At 46.3% G+C, this 18,033-nt stretch overlaps 2 protein-coding genes and 1 long non-coding RNA gene across 13 annotated transcripts; all 3 read right to left on the reverse strand.

The window, feature by feature from the left end:
• Positions 1-4,203: 4,203 nt before the first annotated feature.
• On the reverse strand, positions 4,204-10,319 carry LOC104584531. Of its 10 annotated transcripts, none has more exons than XR_001407848.2 (9): positions 9,945-10,317; positions 9,349-9,523; positions 9,179-9,250; positions 9,024-9,092; positions 8,833-8,936; positions 6,038-8,484; positions 5,602-5,619; positions 5,230-5,512; positions 4,204-4,786 (listed from the first exon to the last, which is right to left on the reverse strand). It is a non-coding gene; the product is annotated as an uncharacterized LOC104584531 (long non-coding RNA). The 10 variants fall into 10 exon arrangements; XR_001407846.2 differs by having other exon boundaries at positions 6,026-8,484; XR_002966202.1 differs by having other exon boundaries at positions 4,204-4,738; positions 5,602-8,484; positions 9,945-10,319.
• Positions 10,320-10,651: 332 nt separating this feature from the next.
• Positions 10,652-17,954, reverse strand: LOC100846452 (60S ribosomal protein L35a-1). 2 transcript variants are annotated; one of them, XM_003577434.3, is made up of 4 exons: positions 17,793-17,954; positions 17,454-17,682; positions 17,322-17,364; positions 10,652-10,876 (listed from the first exon to the last, which is right to left on the reverse strand). In XM_003577434.3, exons 1-3 carry the CDS (start codon positions 17,858-17,860, stop codon positions 17,323-17,325), a joined length of 339 nt encoding a protein of 112 aa, XP_003577482.1. In that variant the 5' UTR covers positions 17,861-17,954; the 3' UTR covers positions 10,652-10,876; position 17,322. The 2 variants fall into 2 exon arrangements, with proteins under 2 accessions (XP_003577482.1, XP_003577481.1); XM_003577433.3 differs by lacking the exon at positions 10,652-10,876 and adding an exon at positions 16,534-16,793.
• Positions 12,726-16,398, reverse strand: LOC100833420. The gene is made up of 2 exons (XM_010239367.3): positions 14,223-16,398; positions 12,726-14,087 (listed from the first exon to the last, which is right to left on the reverse strand). The coding sequence occupies exon 2, from the start codon at positions 13,839-13,841 to the stop codon at positions 12,858-12,860; it is 984 nt and encodes a 327-aa protein (XP_010237669.1). The 5' UTR covers positions 13,842-14,087; positions 14,223-16,398; the 3' UTR covers positions 12,726-12,857.
• Positions 17,955-18,033: the final 79 nt, after the last annotated feature.

Here is an 18,033-nt window from a genome sequence, read left to right on the forward strand (position 1 = left end):
CTAAGCATCATAGCATACCATACTCTGAGTTCATATAAAACTTCTTTTGCAACACCTATGAGGCCGGGTCCCTATATGTGAGCAGGCATTGGGGAGTGCAAAAATTTGTCTCACTTATGACCAGCTCCGTCTAAGGATGCTGAAATAGATGAAGCGTGTTGACTGGGGCTGAAATAGATGAAGCGTGTTGACTGGGCAGTGGTTTGCCCTTCGACAACGTCCGAGGTACTCCTCTCGTGCATGCCAGAGATCGTTTCTATAGTGGTGGTTCTCTAGTCCTATTGTTTTCCGACTTTGTAGTTTAATTAGGTGCTACAGTTTTATATTTCCGCTAGAATCCGGTCATTAAGATTGGGTTAATCGGTACACTCCGATCTGTGGCGTGACTACCTTCCTGCTCTTGGAAACTCTCAATTTGAGCTGATATATTCAAATGGAGAGTTTTTCCTCCTGGCGATTACTCAAAAAATATATCTGAGAGACTAACAAGTGATGTTTAGCTGTTTGAAGAAATAGAAACTACGATTCGATACAATCATGTCCTTGTATGGTTGGACCAGATTAAATCCATCACGTTCCCTATTTAAGTGCCGGAGGAGGGGCATTGCAGGATGTCAAAGAACCCATATATGCTTGAGAGATCCCGTCGGTGATATGAAAAAGAACGGGTGCATGTTACACTACACGGTCATCCTGTTAGAATTAGTCTTGAGTTTGAGTTCTACTAGGATTAGGTGAGTTTGTGAGTTGTAATCAGGTTAAGCTAGCCTGCGTGTTGGAGTCCTTGTGTTATTAGAATTGGAGTTACCCACGTGTGAATACTAGTCCGTGTGTGTTTAGGTGTTGGCCGTGTATATATACGCGGGCATAGCCGTAGGTTGTAACAAGGTCGTGGGATTTGAGATATTGAGAAGAAATAAAAAGAGATGCACGACAGGTGCTTCTGGCCAAATAAATTCCCGATCGTGTGCGTCTTCATGTGACTGATCTTTGGGCAAACCCAACATTTGGTATCAGAGCAAGGCTCAAGATTTGGAGACGCGCTTGCCCCGGGGAGATGATGTGCTAGCGCCTCGGGGCGGGCATCGGTGGCGGAGCGGTGTCCGCGAATAAGAGCGGGCAATAGCGGCGGCGGATCAGATCCGACGGTGGCGATTGTGCAAAGAGTAGCGTTCAGCAGATTGGGTCGAGTTGTCATCACGGTGGACCGATCTTCTAGTAACGGGAGATCATAATATTGATCGCCGGAAAGTACTCGGCATTAGGGCAAACTGTTGTCGGCAAGCTCGTTGAGGAGTTATGTGTTTTAGCGTCAGCGTCCGTGAGTCGTGGTTGTGTCTAAGTGCTCGTCGGTGTGAGGCTCTGTTGCAGTGGAAGCATGTCACGGTCGAAAGTTGTCCAGTATGGTGTGTCATCAGAGCAAGAGATCGACGTGCATGCAGACAAGGTGGCATGTGGTCATCTCCGTGTCTCGGCGAGAAGATCAAACTTGGCGTGTAGTGGGACCATGACCAGTTTAGTTGAGTTCCTGCGTGAGATTAATGGTGTGTCTAATCTGCACGTAGCACGCGGGATGTGTCCGCGTGGGCTAGTAGTCCGGATCATGCGTTGAGTTGAATCGACGAGTCGTGAAGCTGAAGAGAGCCAAGATCAGGGAGAGCGCTGAAGACAGCAACTTCAAGATTAGGGGAGATTGTTAGAATTAATCTTGAGTTTGAGTTCTACTAGTTTTAGGTGAGTTTGTGAGTTGTAATTAGGTTAGTTTCTTTGTTAAGCTAGCATGCGTATTGGAGTCTTTGTGTTATTAGGATTGGAGTTACCCACGTGTGAGTACTAGTCCGTGTGTGTTTAGGTGTTGGCAGTGTATATATACGCGGGCATAGCCGTGGGCTGTAACAAGGTCGTGGGATTTGAAATATTGAGAAGAGATAAAAAGAGAGGCATGACAAGTGCCTCTGGCCAAATAAATTTTTGATCGTGTGCGTTTTCATGTGACTGATATTTGGGCAAACCCAACACATGGGCCATTCCCAAATCCCAGTTCAGTTTTGATTTTCTGGTGTGATGCCTCTGAAACCCACCCATAGTCCACTGGCCGATAAACTTTGTAAGTTGGACTTGGAGTTGGAGGCATGAGGAAAGATACCTATCCAATCATACATCATACGTCCGAGCGTCTTCTCCTGAGAATACATCGGTGGTCAGATGGAGAGGCTGAAATTCAAGCTCACATCTCAGTCACTAAAAAAAGGAGCAACATGAGAAACTGATACAGAGACGTTCAGCAACATGTCTTTCAATTTCCATGCCGAGAATTCGCTGAGATCCTAGTCAAGCTAGCTAGTACCATCCAGCACGGAAGCAACATGAAAAAGAGGAGTCTATGCCTACGAGGAGCTGCAGATCAGATTAGCAATTTGAAAACCAACTCTGCTGCACCTACGACGAAGTGGTGTCCGACGTTGGTCCAACGAAGCACATGGCCCTTCGATAAAAATTGTGCATCAATTTCTACCGATTGGTTAGGGTGTCGGACAAGACTCGGCTGCAGACTATGGGACGCGAAGCAACTCACGTGAGAAACAACATCAGATATACACAGTTCCTACGAGATGACTGTTAATTTAACAGCCCATTCCTTTAACACGAATAAGGGCAGAAGATTGAAATATATGAATGTTGATTATACTCCATCAGATATACACATTTGGTCCAAAACAAAAGTCAGATACACACATTATATTTTTACTAGTAGGGCCCTTTTAGGTTTTTTAAATAAAAAGATGCGTGCATCACTGTATCTTCTTGTATCAAGTAACCAAATATATAGAACACATCAATTCAAATTTCATTTCAAAAAGTAGTCCACAAAAGTGTATTTTCAAGGCTTTGCAACCTGCAACATGTGCTACAGGTTTTGTCTATGAACAAGTTCCACACACACATGCGCAAACATCTTAGCTCGTTTCATACATCAAAATTGTTTTCCACATGACATCTCGATGTGCTTGAGGTGTCATGCTCATGTCGACATATTTATTGAACTCATTAGACAACCAGCCCCGCTCCCCAAGAATGAATGAGCTTCTCCTGAGCTTTCTTCTGATGGACAGTGTTAGGGAAAGTGAAGTCCTGATCTATGATTATACTAAGGGGGGCACTCATTGCATACCAGCAGCCCAACGCTCAAGCATTCCCTTCCTGGTGCCTCCTATTCTCAAGCTAACCCCTTCTTTTGTTGTGCCTATTTTGTCTTTCTTGCATTGTTTTCACTAATAATACTTGGTGTAGGAGAGAAATTGAGGTGGCAAGTAAAACTCAAATGACTTGTGAAGCATCGAGAAAATGCACTTGACCATTGGTCAGGTATATATAAAATTTAGCAATGCAAGCTGTGGTTGGTGGGAACATTTATCTCATATCAATTTTATGAGATATTTGTTTCGTTTACAAAGGGGATGTGATTTTTTATTGTGTCCAAACTTATTCTGGTGGTTCAGCTTCAGTATATCAACTCATTTAGTTCTCTCTTGGTTAATTAATATGTGCATACAATGCTAGGTAAACTGGCTCTAGAATGAAAAGATTATATCATGCCTCCTCCACAACAAAGAGGAGTGAGTATATTTTAGTTCCTCATCTTCTTTTATCCAAAAGATATCGGACGAGCAGAGCATTGTCTTAACTAGTAGATGATAGTCCCGCATATTGTTGCGGAAATTTTTAGTTAATATACGTAAGAGAATTAACATAAGTGAGAGAAATTGACTAGCAACGAAAGAATATCCAAAATTGAAAACATGTAATGAAATTATATGATATATTCTTCACCGAGTGATAGCAAGTCATGCATGTGCAAAAAATGAGTTTCCCATTAAATAGGTGTGAACAAATTAATGATAGACATATGCTTGCATGTTAAGGAAAATCAAGATGCGAGATTCTCCTACTTAGATATAATAGATTCTTAGATTGAATTGATTAATGCAGCATTTGCAGAGTTAAGCCAGAGTTCTTTTTAATGGAAATGTAAATATGCTTGTTTTCAGTTGTGAAATTAAAACGCCTTCTGGTAGACGCGCGTCTGCGAGAAACTAAGCTAATCCAACGGTGTAACTTAATGGGATGAGAAATAGTTCAATACTTGCTTTACACGGTTATTGAATCGACTATATTTAACTGGCGTCTACCTGGCAATTTGACTTAGATGAGAAGGTTTTCCAAATGAAAAGATTTAAGTACTCTCTCTGTTCCGATATTCTTGTGGCAGCCTCTTCAGGAGGTCAATTTTACAAAAACATCCTCACAAATATAAAAATTACAGATTTCATATTACAACATTCAAAATTCAAACTGTCGCATGTGCCTCTCCTCTCCAGGTCGCCTCCGCCACCCCTCTCCAGGTCGGCTCCTCTAGTCCAGGTCGCCTCCAACCTCCACCCTCTAGCTCGCCTCCAACCTCCCCTCTCCAGGTCGCCTGCTGCCCATCTCCAGGTTGCCTCCAACCTCCCATCTCCAGGTCGCCTCCAGCCCTCTCCAGATCGCCTCCGGCCTCACCTCTGCAGGCCTGGCGCCACGCCACTCTCCACAAGTTCTCCTGCGGCTCCAGACCTCCTCCGGCTTGTCTCCAGCCAGCCCAGCTCTCTTGTGGCTGCCAGATTTGAACTGCAGTCCTGAGGATCACCATTTTTTCTTCTCTTCATAAGCATGGCCATACCAGACCTGAACCTGAGCCCTCCTGGAGATGATGCATGAAGCAGCAGGTAACTTATGTGCCTGAGCAACTCTTGCAACAGAACATAGCCAAATTAGATTGAGTATCTTGCAGATTTGTGTTATTGTTCAGCAAAATACTCCAAATACAGAACAGAGGATGTGCAGTACACATTTGTGTTCTTGTTCAGAATAGTTGTAACCATCACATGCTTAAATTGTTGAGAACATAACATCTTCGTTAAATAAAGAACACAACATGTTCTTGTTCATAATAGACATAATGTTCTTGTTCACAACATGTTCTTCATTAAATAAAGAACACTCCATGCACACCCATACATATGCACACCCAGTTTCAGAATGTTCTTGTTCATAATTGAATGTTCTTGTTAAGAATAGAGCATGCACACACAGTATGAGAATAGAGCAAGTCTAGCCATTAGTAGTTGTATGTGTGGACTTAAATCTCTAATCACATAAATCGCTCAAATCACAGGAGCAAGTTAAACTTACAAGGATCAGCCGCCAGGAACACTATGCCGTCGCCCGCCGCGCGATGCCGTCGCCCGCCGCCATCGCCTCTTGCCTGCCGTCGCCCGCAGACGAGCTACGCCGCCCGGCATCTCCATCGCCCATTTGCTTGTGCCTTCGCTGGGCGTGCCGCAATCTCCCATCTGCGGCAGAGCTCTGCCTCTGCCTTCGCTTGGTCTGCCGCCATCCCCCATCTGCAACAGAGCTCCGCCTCTGCCTTCACTAGCATCCTACAGCCTCGCCATGTAGCGGTTCAATCAAGCAGCTGCCAAATCATGAAAGAATTTCATCAGCAAGCAGAAAAAGCAAGAAGTGGAGGAACAAGAAGTGAAGCAGTGGAGGAAGAAGTTGTACATGAAGCACAATTCAATGCTGCAAGAACAGCAAGTAGATGAAGATATAGCTCAGCAAGAAACAACAAGTAGATGAAGATATAGCTCAGCAAGAAGATGAAGATATAACCCAGCAAGATAGAACTGCAGCAGGTAACTCAAACAAACTGAACGGATTTGTTTCTTAACCATCACATGTTTGTGCATGGAGTACTATAGATTTGTTTCTTATGCAAATGAATCACAACTGTAGATTACTCCCAGTTGTAATCAATCTTTAAAGCTGAAAATGTAGGAGTAAATTAACCTCTAGATTACTCTCAGGTTAGATTTGTTCAGAATAGAGTATGTGCATATTATTGTTCAGATTTGTTCTCCATCTACACACCATGTAACGACAGCAAGTTTTCTGAAATGGAGTACAGTACTGAAACTAGAGTTGTTACATGGAGAATAACTTATGTTTTGGTCTTTTGCTGGTGCTCAACAACAACGACGAAGGGACCTGCCAAATGAACACAGATTTAGTGCTTATATTGCATTGAAGGCACTAAGCATAAATGGACAGATACTATTAAAGGACAAGGTGCATGTTGCCAATCTTTTGGATACAACTGTTAGAACAGTGGAGAGAATATGGAAACTAGCACACGAGCAGATTGCACAAGACCTACCTCTTGACCTTTCTAACAAAAAAAAGGGCAGAGCAGGCCGCAAGCGAGCTGATCTAGATCTCTCTAGGATTGCTACAATACCGCTAAACAGAAGGAGAACAGTAAGAGCACTAGCTAGGGCTATGAGTGTTAGTTGTACAACGCTGCACAGAAGGTTCCAATGGGGAGATATAAAGCGCTGCACTAGCACCTTAAAGCCCACACTTAAGGCAGAAAACAGAATATCAAGATTGAAATTCTGCATTTCCATGTTGGATGAAGAAACACTAGGAAATGCAAGGCCAACCTTAAAGATATGACCAACATAGTGCATATCAATGAAGAGTGGTTTGATATGACGAAGAAGAAAGCCACCTATTACCTCTATCCTTTAGAAACATCCCCCTTGCGCACTGTTCATAATAAGAACAGCATTGGGAAAGTAATGTTTCTAACGGCGGTGGCAAGACCTAGGTATGATGAAAATGGTGCTATAATCTTTGATGGCAAAATAGGGTGTGGCCATTTGTGAAGGAAACTCCAGCAGTCAGGAGTAGTCAGAATAGAGAGAGGGGGACATTAGAAATTAAGTCAATTAATGTGAACCGGGAAGTCATGAGGCAGTTTATGTGTGGTAAAGTTGTTCCAGCTATACAGAACATGTGGCCTGATGAAGATATTGGGAAAACATTTTTAATACAGCAGGACAACGCAAGAACTCATGTGCTACCTAATGATGAAGCTTTCCTACAAGTGGTATCAGAAACTGACCTGGACATTCAACTGATGCAGCAGCCAGCAAACTCTCCGGATATGAATGTGCTCGACTTAGGATTTTTCAGGTCCATTCAATCCCTAACAGATTGCAGAGTACCTACAACTATTAAGGAACTAATACAAAATGTGGAGGAAGAATTTAATAATTATGACGCGAACAAGCTGGCTAGAGTTTTCATAACACTCCAGTCATGCATGCTAGAGGTTATGAAAGAACAAGGTGGCAATGGATACAAGATCCAGCACCTAAACAAGGATAGAATGCAGAGGGAAGGAAACTTATCTGCTTCTCTAGATTGTGACGCTGAACTGTACGAGAACACTTTAGCACTGTTGAACCAGTGAAGAGAAGAGAAGAGAAGAGAAGAGAAGCTGCTGGACTTAATTTCAGTTAAAGTTCAGGTTCAGTTAAAGTGCAGTTTAAATTCAGTTAAAGTTCAGTTAAGTTTCAGTTTAATTTCAGTTAAAGTTCAGTTAAAGTACAGTAAAGTCCTTGTTGTATGGATGTGCACTGTGATCTCTACATGGTTCAGGTTAAAGTTCAGTTAAGTTTCAGTTTAATTGTACAATCAATTCAATGAGAGGTGTCATTCTTTATTGGATTCAGCTCTTAAAGTTTAAGTTAGATTCAGTTTAAGTTCAGCTTTTAAAGTTCAGGTTTAAGGTTCTATACATGGTTCAGATTTTAAGTTCAGGTTTAAGTGGATTAGATTCAGTTTAAGTTCAGTTTTTAAATTTATGTGGTTCAGGTTTAAGGTTCAGTTTAAGTTCAGGTTTAAGGTTCTGTACATGGTTCAGGGTTAGGTCTAGGTGATTTAAGTTCTGATTTAAATTTATGTTTAGGTTCAGACTTCAATTCAGGTTTAGGTAAATTTAAATTCAGGTTGAGAGAATAGATTCAGGTTCAGAAGAGATAAGATAGGAGAGGTAAGAGAGAAGAGAATAGATTAGGTTCAGATCATGATACTACAGATGATGCCACTCCTACGATTTTACCCATGCTAATAAGGAACAAGCAGAGAAGCATAGGCTAATCTGGATTTAGCAGAATCAAGGCTAATCAATCAACTTCAGAAAATGATACTCCTACCAGATCATAGAGTACATTAGCATAATCAAAAACAGAGAGCACATGGTATACAGAGTAAAAATCAGAGAGCATAGCAAAGGAGTGAGTATATTAGTCCTACAGGAGCACAATCTACTCATGCTAGTCTGTTACTCCTACCAGATCATGGAGTACATTAGCATAATCCATACTGAGAGCATAGGAAACCAGAGTACAGAAACAATTAGAGGCACAGGCATTAATTAAACAAGAACAAGATCAGAGTACAGAAACAATCAGAGGCAGGGGCATTAATTAAACAAAAAAATGCTAAGTACCCAATGTAGGAGTACTTATCTTAGGAGTAGGAAGACAGCAGTACCCAATGTTCAGAGTGGCAGTAGGACATGCCCAACAGCAATTACTCCTGTAGATGGTGCTGAAAAAAAACTTTAAGTTCCATTCTGTTAGGAGTAAATCATGCTATTCTTAGGAGTAGGAGTAGATCAGGGTACTCAAAGTAACAAATCAGAAAGCATAGCAAAACAGAGTAAATATCATAAGAACGTCATGGTATACATACAGAGTCAAAAGGAGAATAATTAACAAGAACATCATGGTATACAGAGTCATGCTAATCTGTTACTCCTACCAGATCATGCAATGAGTTCAGAAACAATCAGAGACACTGGCATTAATTAAACAAGAACAAGAAGAGAGTACGGAAACAATCAGAGGCAGGGGCATTAATTAAACAAGAACAGAGTACTCTAACCTTGAACTGCTGCTCCTCTCCTTGATCATGAAGAAAAGCAAATGCAACTAACTTCTGTAGCCTCTTCTGGATCCTCACCTCCTCAAAGAAGAACAAATACTCCTCTGAAAAATAATTCAAGTATTCCATTCATGGCAGACACAATTAAATAAAGTAGGGGTTAAAAGGCAGAAATGAGGCAGCTGACTGACATGATTTACAGGTTTGAAGCGGCACTGAGATCTGGAATTGGGCCCGTCAGCATGTTGTTGTCAAGTCGGCTGCAGAGAAACATGTCATGATCAACCATATTGACTCAGCATTTGGATTAATCAGAAGCAACAGAATGAGGGAAGCTGGTTGTTACATTTGTACTAAGCATGGCAGAGCTGCTAGTTCCGGTGGTATGCTCCCCGTCAAGTTCTTGCCTGAAAGATCTCTGTTTGACAAGTACAGAAGCTTCAGTGCAGTACTACTCTTAATTAAAAAAAAAGAGAGCAGAACAGACCATTTCTAACTGAATCACGACGTACATACATGGAAACGACTCTTGGTTGTGGCTTAGAGGCAGTGCATTGGACCCAAGACCACGGCGAAGGCAAGCAAGGGTCGCCGCCTTGGACATGACCACTGGCAAAGCTCAAAGCAAGGGCGTGCATGATAGGCGCATCAGGGGAGCCGGGGTCGATGGAGACATACTTATAGATCTTGCCTGAAAGAAATAATCTTTGTTTTTAGCAAGAACAGATGGAGTCTTAGCAACATCAAGAGTCTAGCTGAAAAGAAAAGAACAAGAACAGAGTCTAGCTGTCCAATATTATGCATCAAGAGTGCCATGCAGTTCCAAATTCAAGTTAACTTTAACTTCCCAACACACATACTGTGAAGAATTCTCAAGTGTTTACTCCAAACAAGTACCCGTACTCATGGTGAACAAGAAATACTGTCAAGGAAGGGCATTTATACAGTAAAGCAAAGCTGGAACAAGGGCTTAAGCCACCACAGTAAGGATACACAAGGAATAATCACAGATGCATCTGATGATCACTGTTACTCATGCTAAACAAGGCCAGAGCCACCGCAACAAAAGAACAAGAACAGAGTAAAAAATGCAAAAGAACAGAGTACAGTACCTTGTCGGCCATGGCCATGAGAAGATGCTCCTTGTCCTCGTGGCCGTTTTGACGAGCTGCTAGTCGTCGTCGTCGTCGCCGCCTTGAGGAGCTGCTCCTCCTCCCCTTCTATCGTCGCGTCGCCGCCTTCAGGAGCTGCCGGGCTCGCCACGCCGCCGCTCGCCACACCGCCGCCTTCACGAGCTGCCGGGCTCGCCGCGCCGCCGGATCCGGCCTCCCCGCCACCGAAAGCTGCCTCCTTTTTGTGGCACGCGACACGGTGAGGGAAGGGCGGCAGAAGAGAGAGAGAGAGAGAGAGAGAGAGAGAGAGAGAGAGAAAGAGAGAGAAGGGGGACGGGAGCGCGGCAGGGAGAGGGGGTAGGGGATCGCGGCGAGGAGAAGGGGGAGGGGAGCGTGGCGAGGAGAAGGGAGCGTCGCGGGGAGAAGGGGGAGCGTCGCAGGGAGAGGACCACGGAGCTCACGTGTAGAAAAGAGAAGGGGGTTTTTGCGAAATTGCCTTCGCGACAAGAATTTCGGGACGGAAGGAGTAAAAAAAAAAGCTGGCGCATACAATACGATTATTTAGATACTTGGTCAGCAATGCCGATTCCCAATGGTCAGAAACTGGGTATACCATATGAACGTTAATCCACAAAAAGAATTTATAAACAAAAGAACAGCACTGAACCATCATCGAAATCAACTTGGTGAGAACCAAAAACGGCTGGTGGTAAAAAATGCAAACAACGCAAATAAAGTGATGGCAAATTACGCTTCAGTGCTGATATAACAATACTAAAATGGTCCGCACATTTCACAACGAGACTAACCAAAACTTCAACAGGGTCTCTGAATACATGGCGAACAGTTTCAATTGCCAACATAGATTCATCACATTTTGAGCTCACGGCAAAAGGAAGAAATAAGCATTACTGGCCCTTGTTCAGTAAAACCTGCATGCAACAAAGCAGAGATAAACAATGTTAGTAAAGCTATGGTAAGGATGCGTGAGTAATACAGATAGCAACTTACGTTCATACAGTGCCAATAATAATTTAATGCAGGATCATATTTCTTATTTGTTGTATTGCTACACCAAAATAGAGCCGAATGTATGCTGATGAAAATAAAGAAAGATCTTACATAAACAGTGTCTTATAACTGGTACTGCCAAATGCACTATGTATTAGTCCTTCCGTTCCGAAAAAAAAGACACGTAACATTTGTCGCGATGTTCCGAAAAGGAGGGCGCGCTCCTCTTTTCTCCTCCCACCTGACCAAAGAGCCCCTACTTTCTGTCCACTCAACTGCCCACCCGTCTGATCACTTTATTACCTTCTTGTTTTACTCTGCATGCAGATTCTTCCCCCTTTTCTCTTCTCCTCCCGAATACTACTCCTCCTGCTCCTCCTCCACTGCACCTTGCTGCCTCCGCCTCCAACTCCAAGAGAAGAACACCAAGACGAGATGAAATCAAAAAGAAAAATCGAGATGTTTGATGAGAAATCGAAGAGAGCTTGTCTTCCGTCTGTGGAGGACGAGTAAGCTCCGCTTGCCGTTGGCTTCGACATGCCTTGCGACCACTCCGATGACAAGACCGACGATGCTCAATACCAAGATCTTTCAATTTGGGGGGAGAGTCAAGAAGATGGCTTCGACGAACTCTACGTCTGCAGCGAGGAAGAAGACACGGAAGAAGAGAAGCGCGTGGGTGGAGGGCGACCCGTCCGTCACAGCGAGCACTGCGACCCGCGCGGCAGCCACCGCGACGAGCCCGACGGGCTCGGTGAGGGCGCACGCGGGCTCATCCACAGCAGCATGCATGACTTGTCGGACGACGAGCCGGTGGAAGACGGCGTGCGCGGGGTCGGCCACGACACGAGCATGGGCGACATGCACGAGCGTGGCCACGGCTCCTACGGACTCAGCAGCAAACTCTCCATCGGCCGCGAGGAAGAAGGCGACCAACACAGCGAGGGCCGTGCGTGCGGTCTCGACGACGGCGTGTGCGGACTCGGGACATGAACGGCGGCACGACGCGTGGACTTGGACACACGTGCGGCAAGCTCGGCCATGGCCACGACGCGCGTGGGCTCGGCCACGGCCACGGCCTCGGCATGCACGGCAGGTCGTGCAACTCCCAGCTTGGCGAGCGCATCCAGTGCGTGCCCGTGGACTCAAGCGACGATGACGGAGCTCGCAATCTCTGCTGTGTGCGTGGGTGCGGAGGCGATGGTGGTGGCATGCTTAGAGACAGAGCTTGCAGCCGCGGTGACATGGGTGATGGCAGCAGCGTGCGCGATGTCATGGCCGTCCAGTGCGCGTCCATGTACTCAGGCAAGGCAAACAAGGACCAGTGTGTGGCTGCAGAACCTGGAGTTGCTGATTGCTGCAAGGAAGAAGCTCCCGATACCATGAATAGCGAGGACTACGAATTGGCGTACGCACCTGATACTTACGATGAAAACACTAAAGATATTTATTGGCCTTTGATGAAAATTTATCTACCCGATTACTGGAAAATGTGTCACATGAAAGTGAAGAAGTAATACTTTATGTGTGGAGCATTGAAACTGGGGAGTATTTTGTTGTTGTTCTTGTTTTTGCAAGGCTTATGCTTGCATAGGATGTCGATTCGGCAAAGTGTATGTTTGTGTAAGATTTGTTCCAAAACTAGGAGTATTTTGTTGTTGTTCCATGCTTCAACTGTTCTTTCCAAACAAACCATGATAACCAAGATAGCTAGAGATAAAAGACCGACTACAAATTTTTGATAGAAACACTACTTGCGACACTTTGAAATTCCTAGCAAAAGCTTTACGCGTTGTAGTGAAACAGCATGCTGTACAAAACATCAAACCAAGGACAGAGTACTGGTACTACTCCTGTGTAGTCCCATTTAGGAACTCTGCAGCCTCACTTACAATGGTGGGTTCACAGTGCAGCGCAGCCAAGTCTCTCCATAGCTTGTTTGCCGATATGCGGGATCTTCTTGTGTTCTCCTTTCAACCTCATGATCTCTCGCATGCATGTTTGATGGGTTAAAAAGACACGGTTGCTCCTGACAACCGGATATTCATCCCAAGCTTGAATTACCTTTGTGACTATGTCCTTGAGAGATCTTGGAGATGACTTTTGGAACAAAGACTGAAGTGCAGCAAATAAACCCAAGTCTAGAATGTTGGTATCAGGAGAGTTGGGTGGCTGACATGTAAGCCGAATGTCATACCCATCGGAGGTGGCTGCTGCTACAAACTCTGGATCATGGACTGAAATGTGAGTTTTTGCGTTATCTTGTTGAATGATGATTGGCCTACCACGATCTTCTTCAGGCCACTTCTCCTTGATAGCTGGCAATACTTTGTTCACCAGGTAATCACGACTAACCTCCTTGGTGACCGTCGGCAACACCTTAGTTTCCATAGTACCTTTCGGTCGATTCACACTACTCCTTTCAGCTGGCTTCTCGGTCACAAATGGAAAGATGCCAATCTTCCCATCGAATGTAATGTTTTTTTCTACATCAAATCTTGGTCTAGCAACGGCTGCAAGAAACATAACCTTCTCGATGAAGTGCTTGCTCTGTGTGGTTCTCAATGGATCCTCCTCGTCATTTGCCAAGTAAAATTTCTGGGTTCCCTTTGTGCGATAGAACCATTTCTCATCAATATAAATGGTGTTGTACATGTCCAGAAATTTAGGCTCATGAGGTAAGCTCCGTGGGTCTAACATGGACGGTGCATACAGAACCCTAGCTTTCTTGTTTTCTTCGATGATAGTCGGCTTGAACGCATTAGTGGGCCGCCTAAATCTGCCCTCCTTCAACCGCCTAAACAAAGTGGTCTTCACCATATGCAATTCATTGGGCAGATCCTTGAGGTCTCTTAGATAGCGGGATCTCTTTGATGGCATCGGCATCGCATGCAATTCTTTTGCGACCACAATTCTTCAGCTTCTTACTATTGACTCCTTCAACACCACCACGTTGTCCATCAGTCCAGATTCTCTGCACAGTCCGTCTAGGTACATCAAATTCAAGAGAAACAGCCTGAGTAACACCTTTATTCAAAACATGGAGAGATGTTCTACGAAGCATTGCCGCATAAAGTGTTTGTCTCTCTTCATTGCTCTATTTTCTCCTTTGACTGACCATTGTGACGAAATCTACAATTGAAGAAAAAGGGAGGAAAAGAATTAGCTTTAGCAGCTTTTAATGGCAAAATCAACAATAAAACACCACAAGAGTAATCGATGTGTGTACAACAGATGCGCATTGCAAAAGAGAAAAAAAAAACTTACGGAGATGATGATGCTGGTGATGGGCGTGCTCGTCGTCTGCATGGCCATCGTGATGGGCTCCTCTTCTGCATGGCCATCGTGATGGGCGTGCTCCTCGTCTGCATGGCCATGGTCGTCGGCGTCGACGTCGCCGTGATCTCCATGCTCGTCGTCTGCATGGCCATGGTCCTCGACGTCGCCCTGATCTCTGGCATGTTGGTCGTCTGCATGGTGGCCATGGTCGTCGGCGTCGCCGTGATCTCCGGTGCGCTGCTCGTCGGCGTGGCCGTATTCGCTCGCGTGCACCTCTTCGGCGTGTACCTGGACTTCATTGGCTGGTACACCGCGTCCGCGACTAGCAGTGAGTCCCAGCCGAGTGCATCCACGCCCGCGGCGATTAGGCATTAAGCCACGCGCTGCCGCTGTGTCGCACCAGTGGCACCCGGGGTACCACCGTTGCGCGACGCGTGGGCCTCGTCTCCGAGTTCTCGGGAGGGTCGCATCCCGGGCTGCAGCCACGAGAAGCCCGGCAAGCTACCAGCCTGGAAAGGCTAGCGGGGCTTCGGGGAATATTCCTGCCGGGACACCCCCGGGAAGCCACTTGCCGGGGAGGTTCCCGGATGTGGTCAGGCCTGGGCGCCTCCCGGGAAGCCACTTGCCGGGAGGAGGGGTTCCCAGGCACAGGCTCCCGCCACAAGGATGGGGCCCAGCAGGCAAAGCAGCAGCGCCACACGGGCACGTGCCAGGCGTCAAGTGCGCAGTCTCACCAGGGCATGGAGCGAGGCGCACGGCGCATTAAATGAGCCGACAGGAGGGGCGTTGCCCGTCTAGTCAGGTAAACAGTGGATGTCAGGGGCTAGTTCTTAGGCCTTAGGCCCCTGGCTGAGGAGTTGGCGCTCATGCACGCCCACCAGCGCACCGAGGGGGAGTTGCCATGCCTCCCCGCTCGACACTTGTAATGCATGCACCTTGGCACCTGTGGTATCCCCTTGGTTATAAAAGTAGGACCCCCACCGACGGTCAAAGGGTTGGAAGCCCGGTTGGTTGGACTAGTTCACAGTTCACTACTAGGAATAGCCCAAAAAGTAGTAACCGGTACTTAGCCGGAAAGAGAGAGAGCACCCGGGGACTCCCTCAGCAAGCTGTAACACCCCAGTTCTTTGGCTAATAACAAACTCAGAAGCTATAACGCGCATGCATGTGTCCTTAGCTTGCATGTATTCCGGGTACATTAGTTTGCAGTCCGTGTACGCCATCGGCCACGCCGACGATCGCCGAAGTGATCCCCGACGCCCCTGCCGAACCTAAAAGGGGGTGTGACCGCACGCCCCCGGTGTCGGAGCCTCGTGCAATGACACGCTGCCAGCACGTTCCAGCGTGCCCGAGCTTGAGCCAGGCGAGAAGCTTCTGCTGCCGTTGAGCCCGAGCCGTGCGCCATGAATTCTGTTGCCGCGTCTAGAATGAGGCTCGCCAAGGTGCTGCTCCGCCTGATGATCGCCACCGCGTCCAGCATGCTTGAGCCGTCCGTCGCCGCGCCCAACGTGCTCTAGCCGTGGGCTGCCGCAGCCGGCAACGTCGTCAACTCCATTCCCACGGCCGGCGGTCCAAGTCCATCGCCGCGTCCGACGAGATCGAGCGGTGGGCTGCCGCGCGGCCGGCGACACCGAGGACTCCATTTCTGTGGCCGGCGATCTCGAGCGGTGGGCTGCCGCGGCCGGCGACACCGAGAACTTCATTCCCGTGTCCGGCAAGCTCGATCCGTGGGCTGCTGCGGCCGGCAGCATCCTCTCCTTCTCGTTCTTCATCAGTATCCCACTGCAAATCATAACGCAAATCCTCAACTTCACCCTCATACTATTCTACCCGATCCCAGTTGATCAGTTTGTTAAGATCCAAGTCAGTCATGAAGGAAAGCAGAGAAGAAAACAGAGTGAGTGGTGAGCAGAATTGGATTTTCAGCTCATGCTAGCGCATGGAAGATGGAGCAAAGGATGAGCAGAATGGAAGATGGAGCGTAGGACATGACCAGTTTTCAAATTTCAATTTCGTTGGCGGTACTAATCAGTCTACTGCCGAAAATTCGTTCCCTCCAAACAATTTCTTGCTGGTCATCCGTCCAATGAGCAAACAAACAGTTCTGTCCACACCGCATGCAAGGAGGTGGAAGCGGAGCGGACGTGTGCAAGCAACAAGCAGCGTAGTGGTGGGCCCAATGCAAATTCTTCCGAATTGTTTGCATGCAAGGAGCTGACTAGTGATAGCGACAGCAGCCCACAGCAAGAGGAGATTGCGCACGCACAGAGTACTACTCAAAAGGCAAACAGGTCCAAAATGAGATAACTTTGCCCTGCATTGGTTTGGCTGCAAGAGGTTATGCGCCCTCCTTTTTGGAACGGAGGGAGTATGTTCCAAACATTTGATTTTGATACTATTCAATCATCAGAACATGCTGACTCATTCTTGTCTACAAACAATTTGTAATTGTTAATCCATTCTTTACTGAGAAATACGGCATCCATTAGTGAATTACATGACTTCCTAGAAAGTACCAGGCAGAACTCTCCAGCTTCAAAAACTAATACTCCCTCCATTCTGCACAGAGTATAACATTCAGATTGGTAAGACGTAAATATTATTACTACTACTATGAGATTTTGAAAATATCATTCAGCAACGTTTTCTGATATAAAAAACATAAGGATTTACGCGGGAGAGCACGTCAATGTCTAGAACGCCATATATTTCTAACTGACAGGAGCAATTGACAACTCAGATCCAATGGCCATAGAACAAAACAGATTGACAACACACACTGACAGTACTTCTTAAGATGCAGACTACCAAGGCTCACAGAATCCATATCTATTAGCAGCATATCATGTAACAGAACAAATTATGATCCTCAATTGACATATTACTCAATATCAAGTTCACAATTAATGTCTAACATGAAGTACCAAGTCCTAAGACGCAATCAACCTTATGAATCTCAAGGCCGAGGACAAAATGTTTCGCAAAATATAGAATAAAATTAGTAATGCAATGTCATCTCGAGGACAAAAACAGCAAAATTATACATTGAACGGCTACATAAACGCAAGTGATTAGGTTGATGCTAACCTTAGATGCTGCTTGGGTACATGAACACCCTGACCTTGCGCCCCTACACACGGAACAAAACAACAGACTCAGCAAAAAATCATCAGGGTAGTAGCATCGGTAAAAGAAAGGATTGGGCAGTCAGTAAGTCACCATGGACTCTGCCGGGAGGTTGGACTTGAACTGGGCGCGGACGACACCGGAGTTGCCGTGCGGGCGTGTGATCTTGCCCCAGATGCAGCGGTAGTGGGTGCCGCTGCTCTTGGTCTTGGCCTTGTAGACGTACGCCATGCGCTTGCCGGCGTACCACGACACGTCCTCCTTGGTGTTGAGCCCCTCGATCTGCACCAGCGACGTGCTCTCGTACTGGTTCGACTTCGACCTGCAACACACCACACGCCATTAGCGCAAAGGCTCAATCAATCGCAATAAGGAAATGACTAGATCCAGCCGCATTGAACGCTTTGGGTGTGCGAAGAAGCGCTGCCTCACCTCTTGAATCCGAGGATGGTGCCCCTGACGTAGAGCCTGACGCGCTGTCCCGTGCGTCCCTTCACCATGGCTGCTGCTGTTTACCTTCCGCCGCCGGAGACGAGAGCTGGGTAGTTTGGTGGAGGCTTCTTGAGGGCGATGCGACGGCGCGCGTTGGAGGCGCCTTATGTGTATGTAGTAAGCGGCCGATATTTGGACGGTTGAGATCGCATCATCGCCAAGATAAACGACGCAGATTCGT

This window comes from Brachypodium distachyon, chromosome 4, assembly GCF_000005505.3.
Source record: "Brachypodium distachyon strain Bd21 chromosome 4, Brachypodium_distachyon_v3.0, whole genome shotgun sequence".
Classification (NCBI taxonomy): domain Eukaryota; kingdom Viridiplantae; phylum Streptophyta; class Magnoliopsida; order Poales; family Poaceae; genus Brachypodium; species Brachypodium distachyon.

Excerpts from the sequence above, each read along its gene's own strand:
- LOC100833420 (XM_010239367.3), bottom strand. The coding sequence starts at position 13,841 with ATGCCGATGCCATCAAAGAGATCCCGCTATCTAAGAGACCTCAAGGAT.
- LOC100846452 (XM_003577434.3), bottom strand. The coding sequence starts at position 17,860 with ATGGTGAAGGGACGCACGGGACAGCGCGTCAGGCTCTACGTCAGGGGC. Across the intron at positions 17,683-17,792 it reads ACCATCCTCGGATTCAAGAG|GTCGAAGTCGAACCAGTACG; the intron begins GTGAGGCAGCGC and ends GGTGTGTTGCAG. Across the intron at positions 17,365-17,453 it reads ACCTCCCGGCAGAGTCCATG|GGGCGCAAGGTCAGGGTGTT; the intron begins GTGACTTACTGA and ends TTCCGTGTGTAG.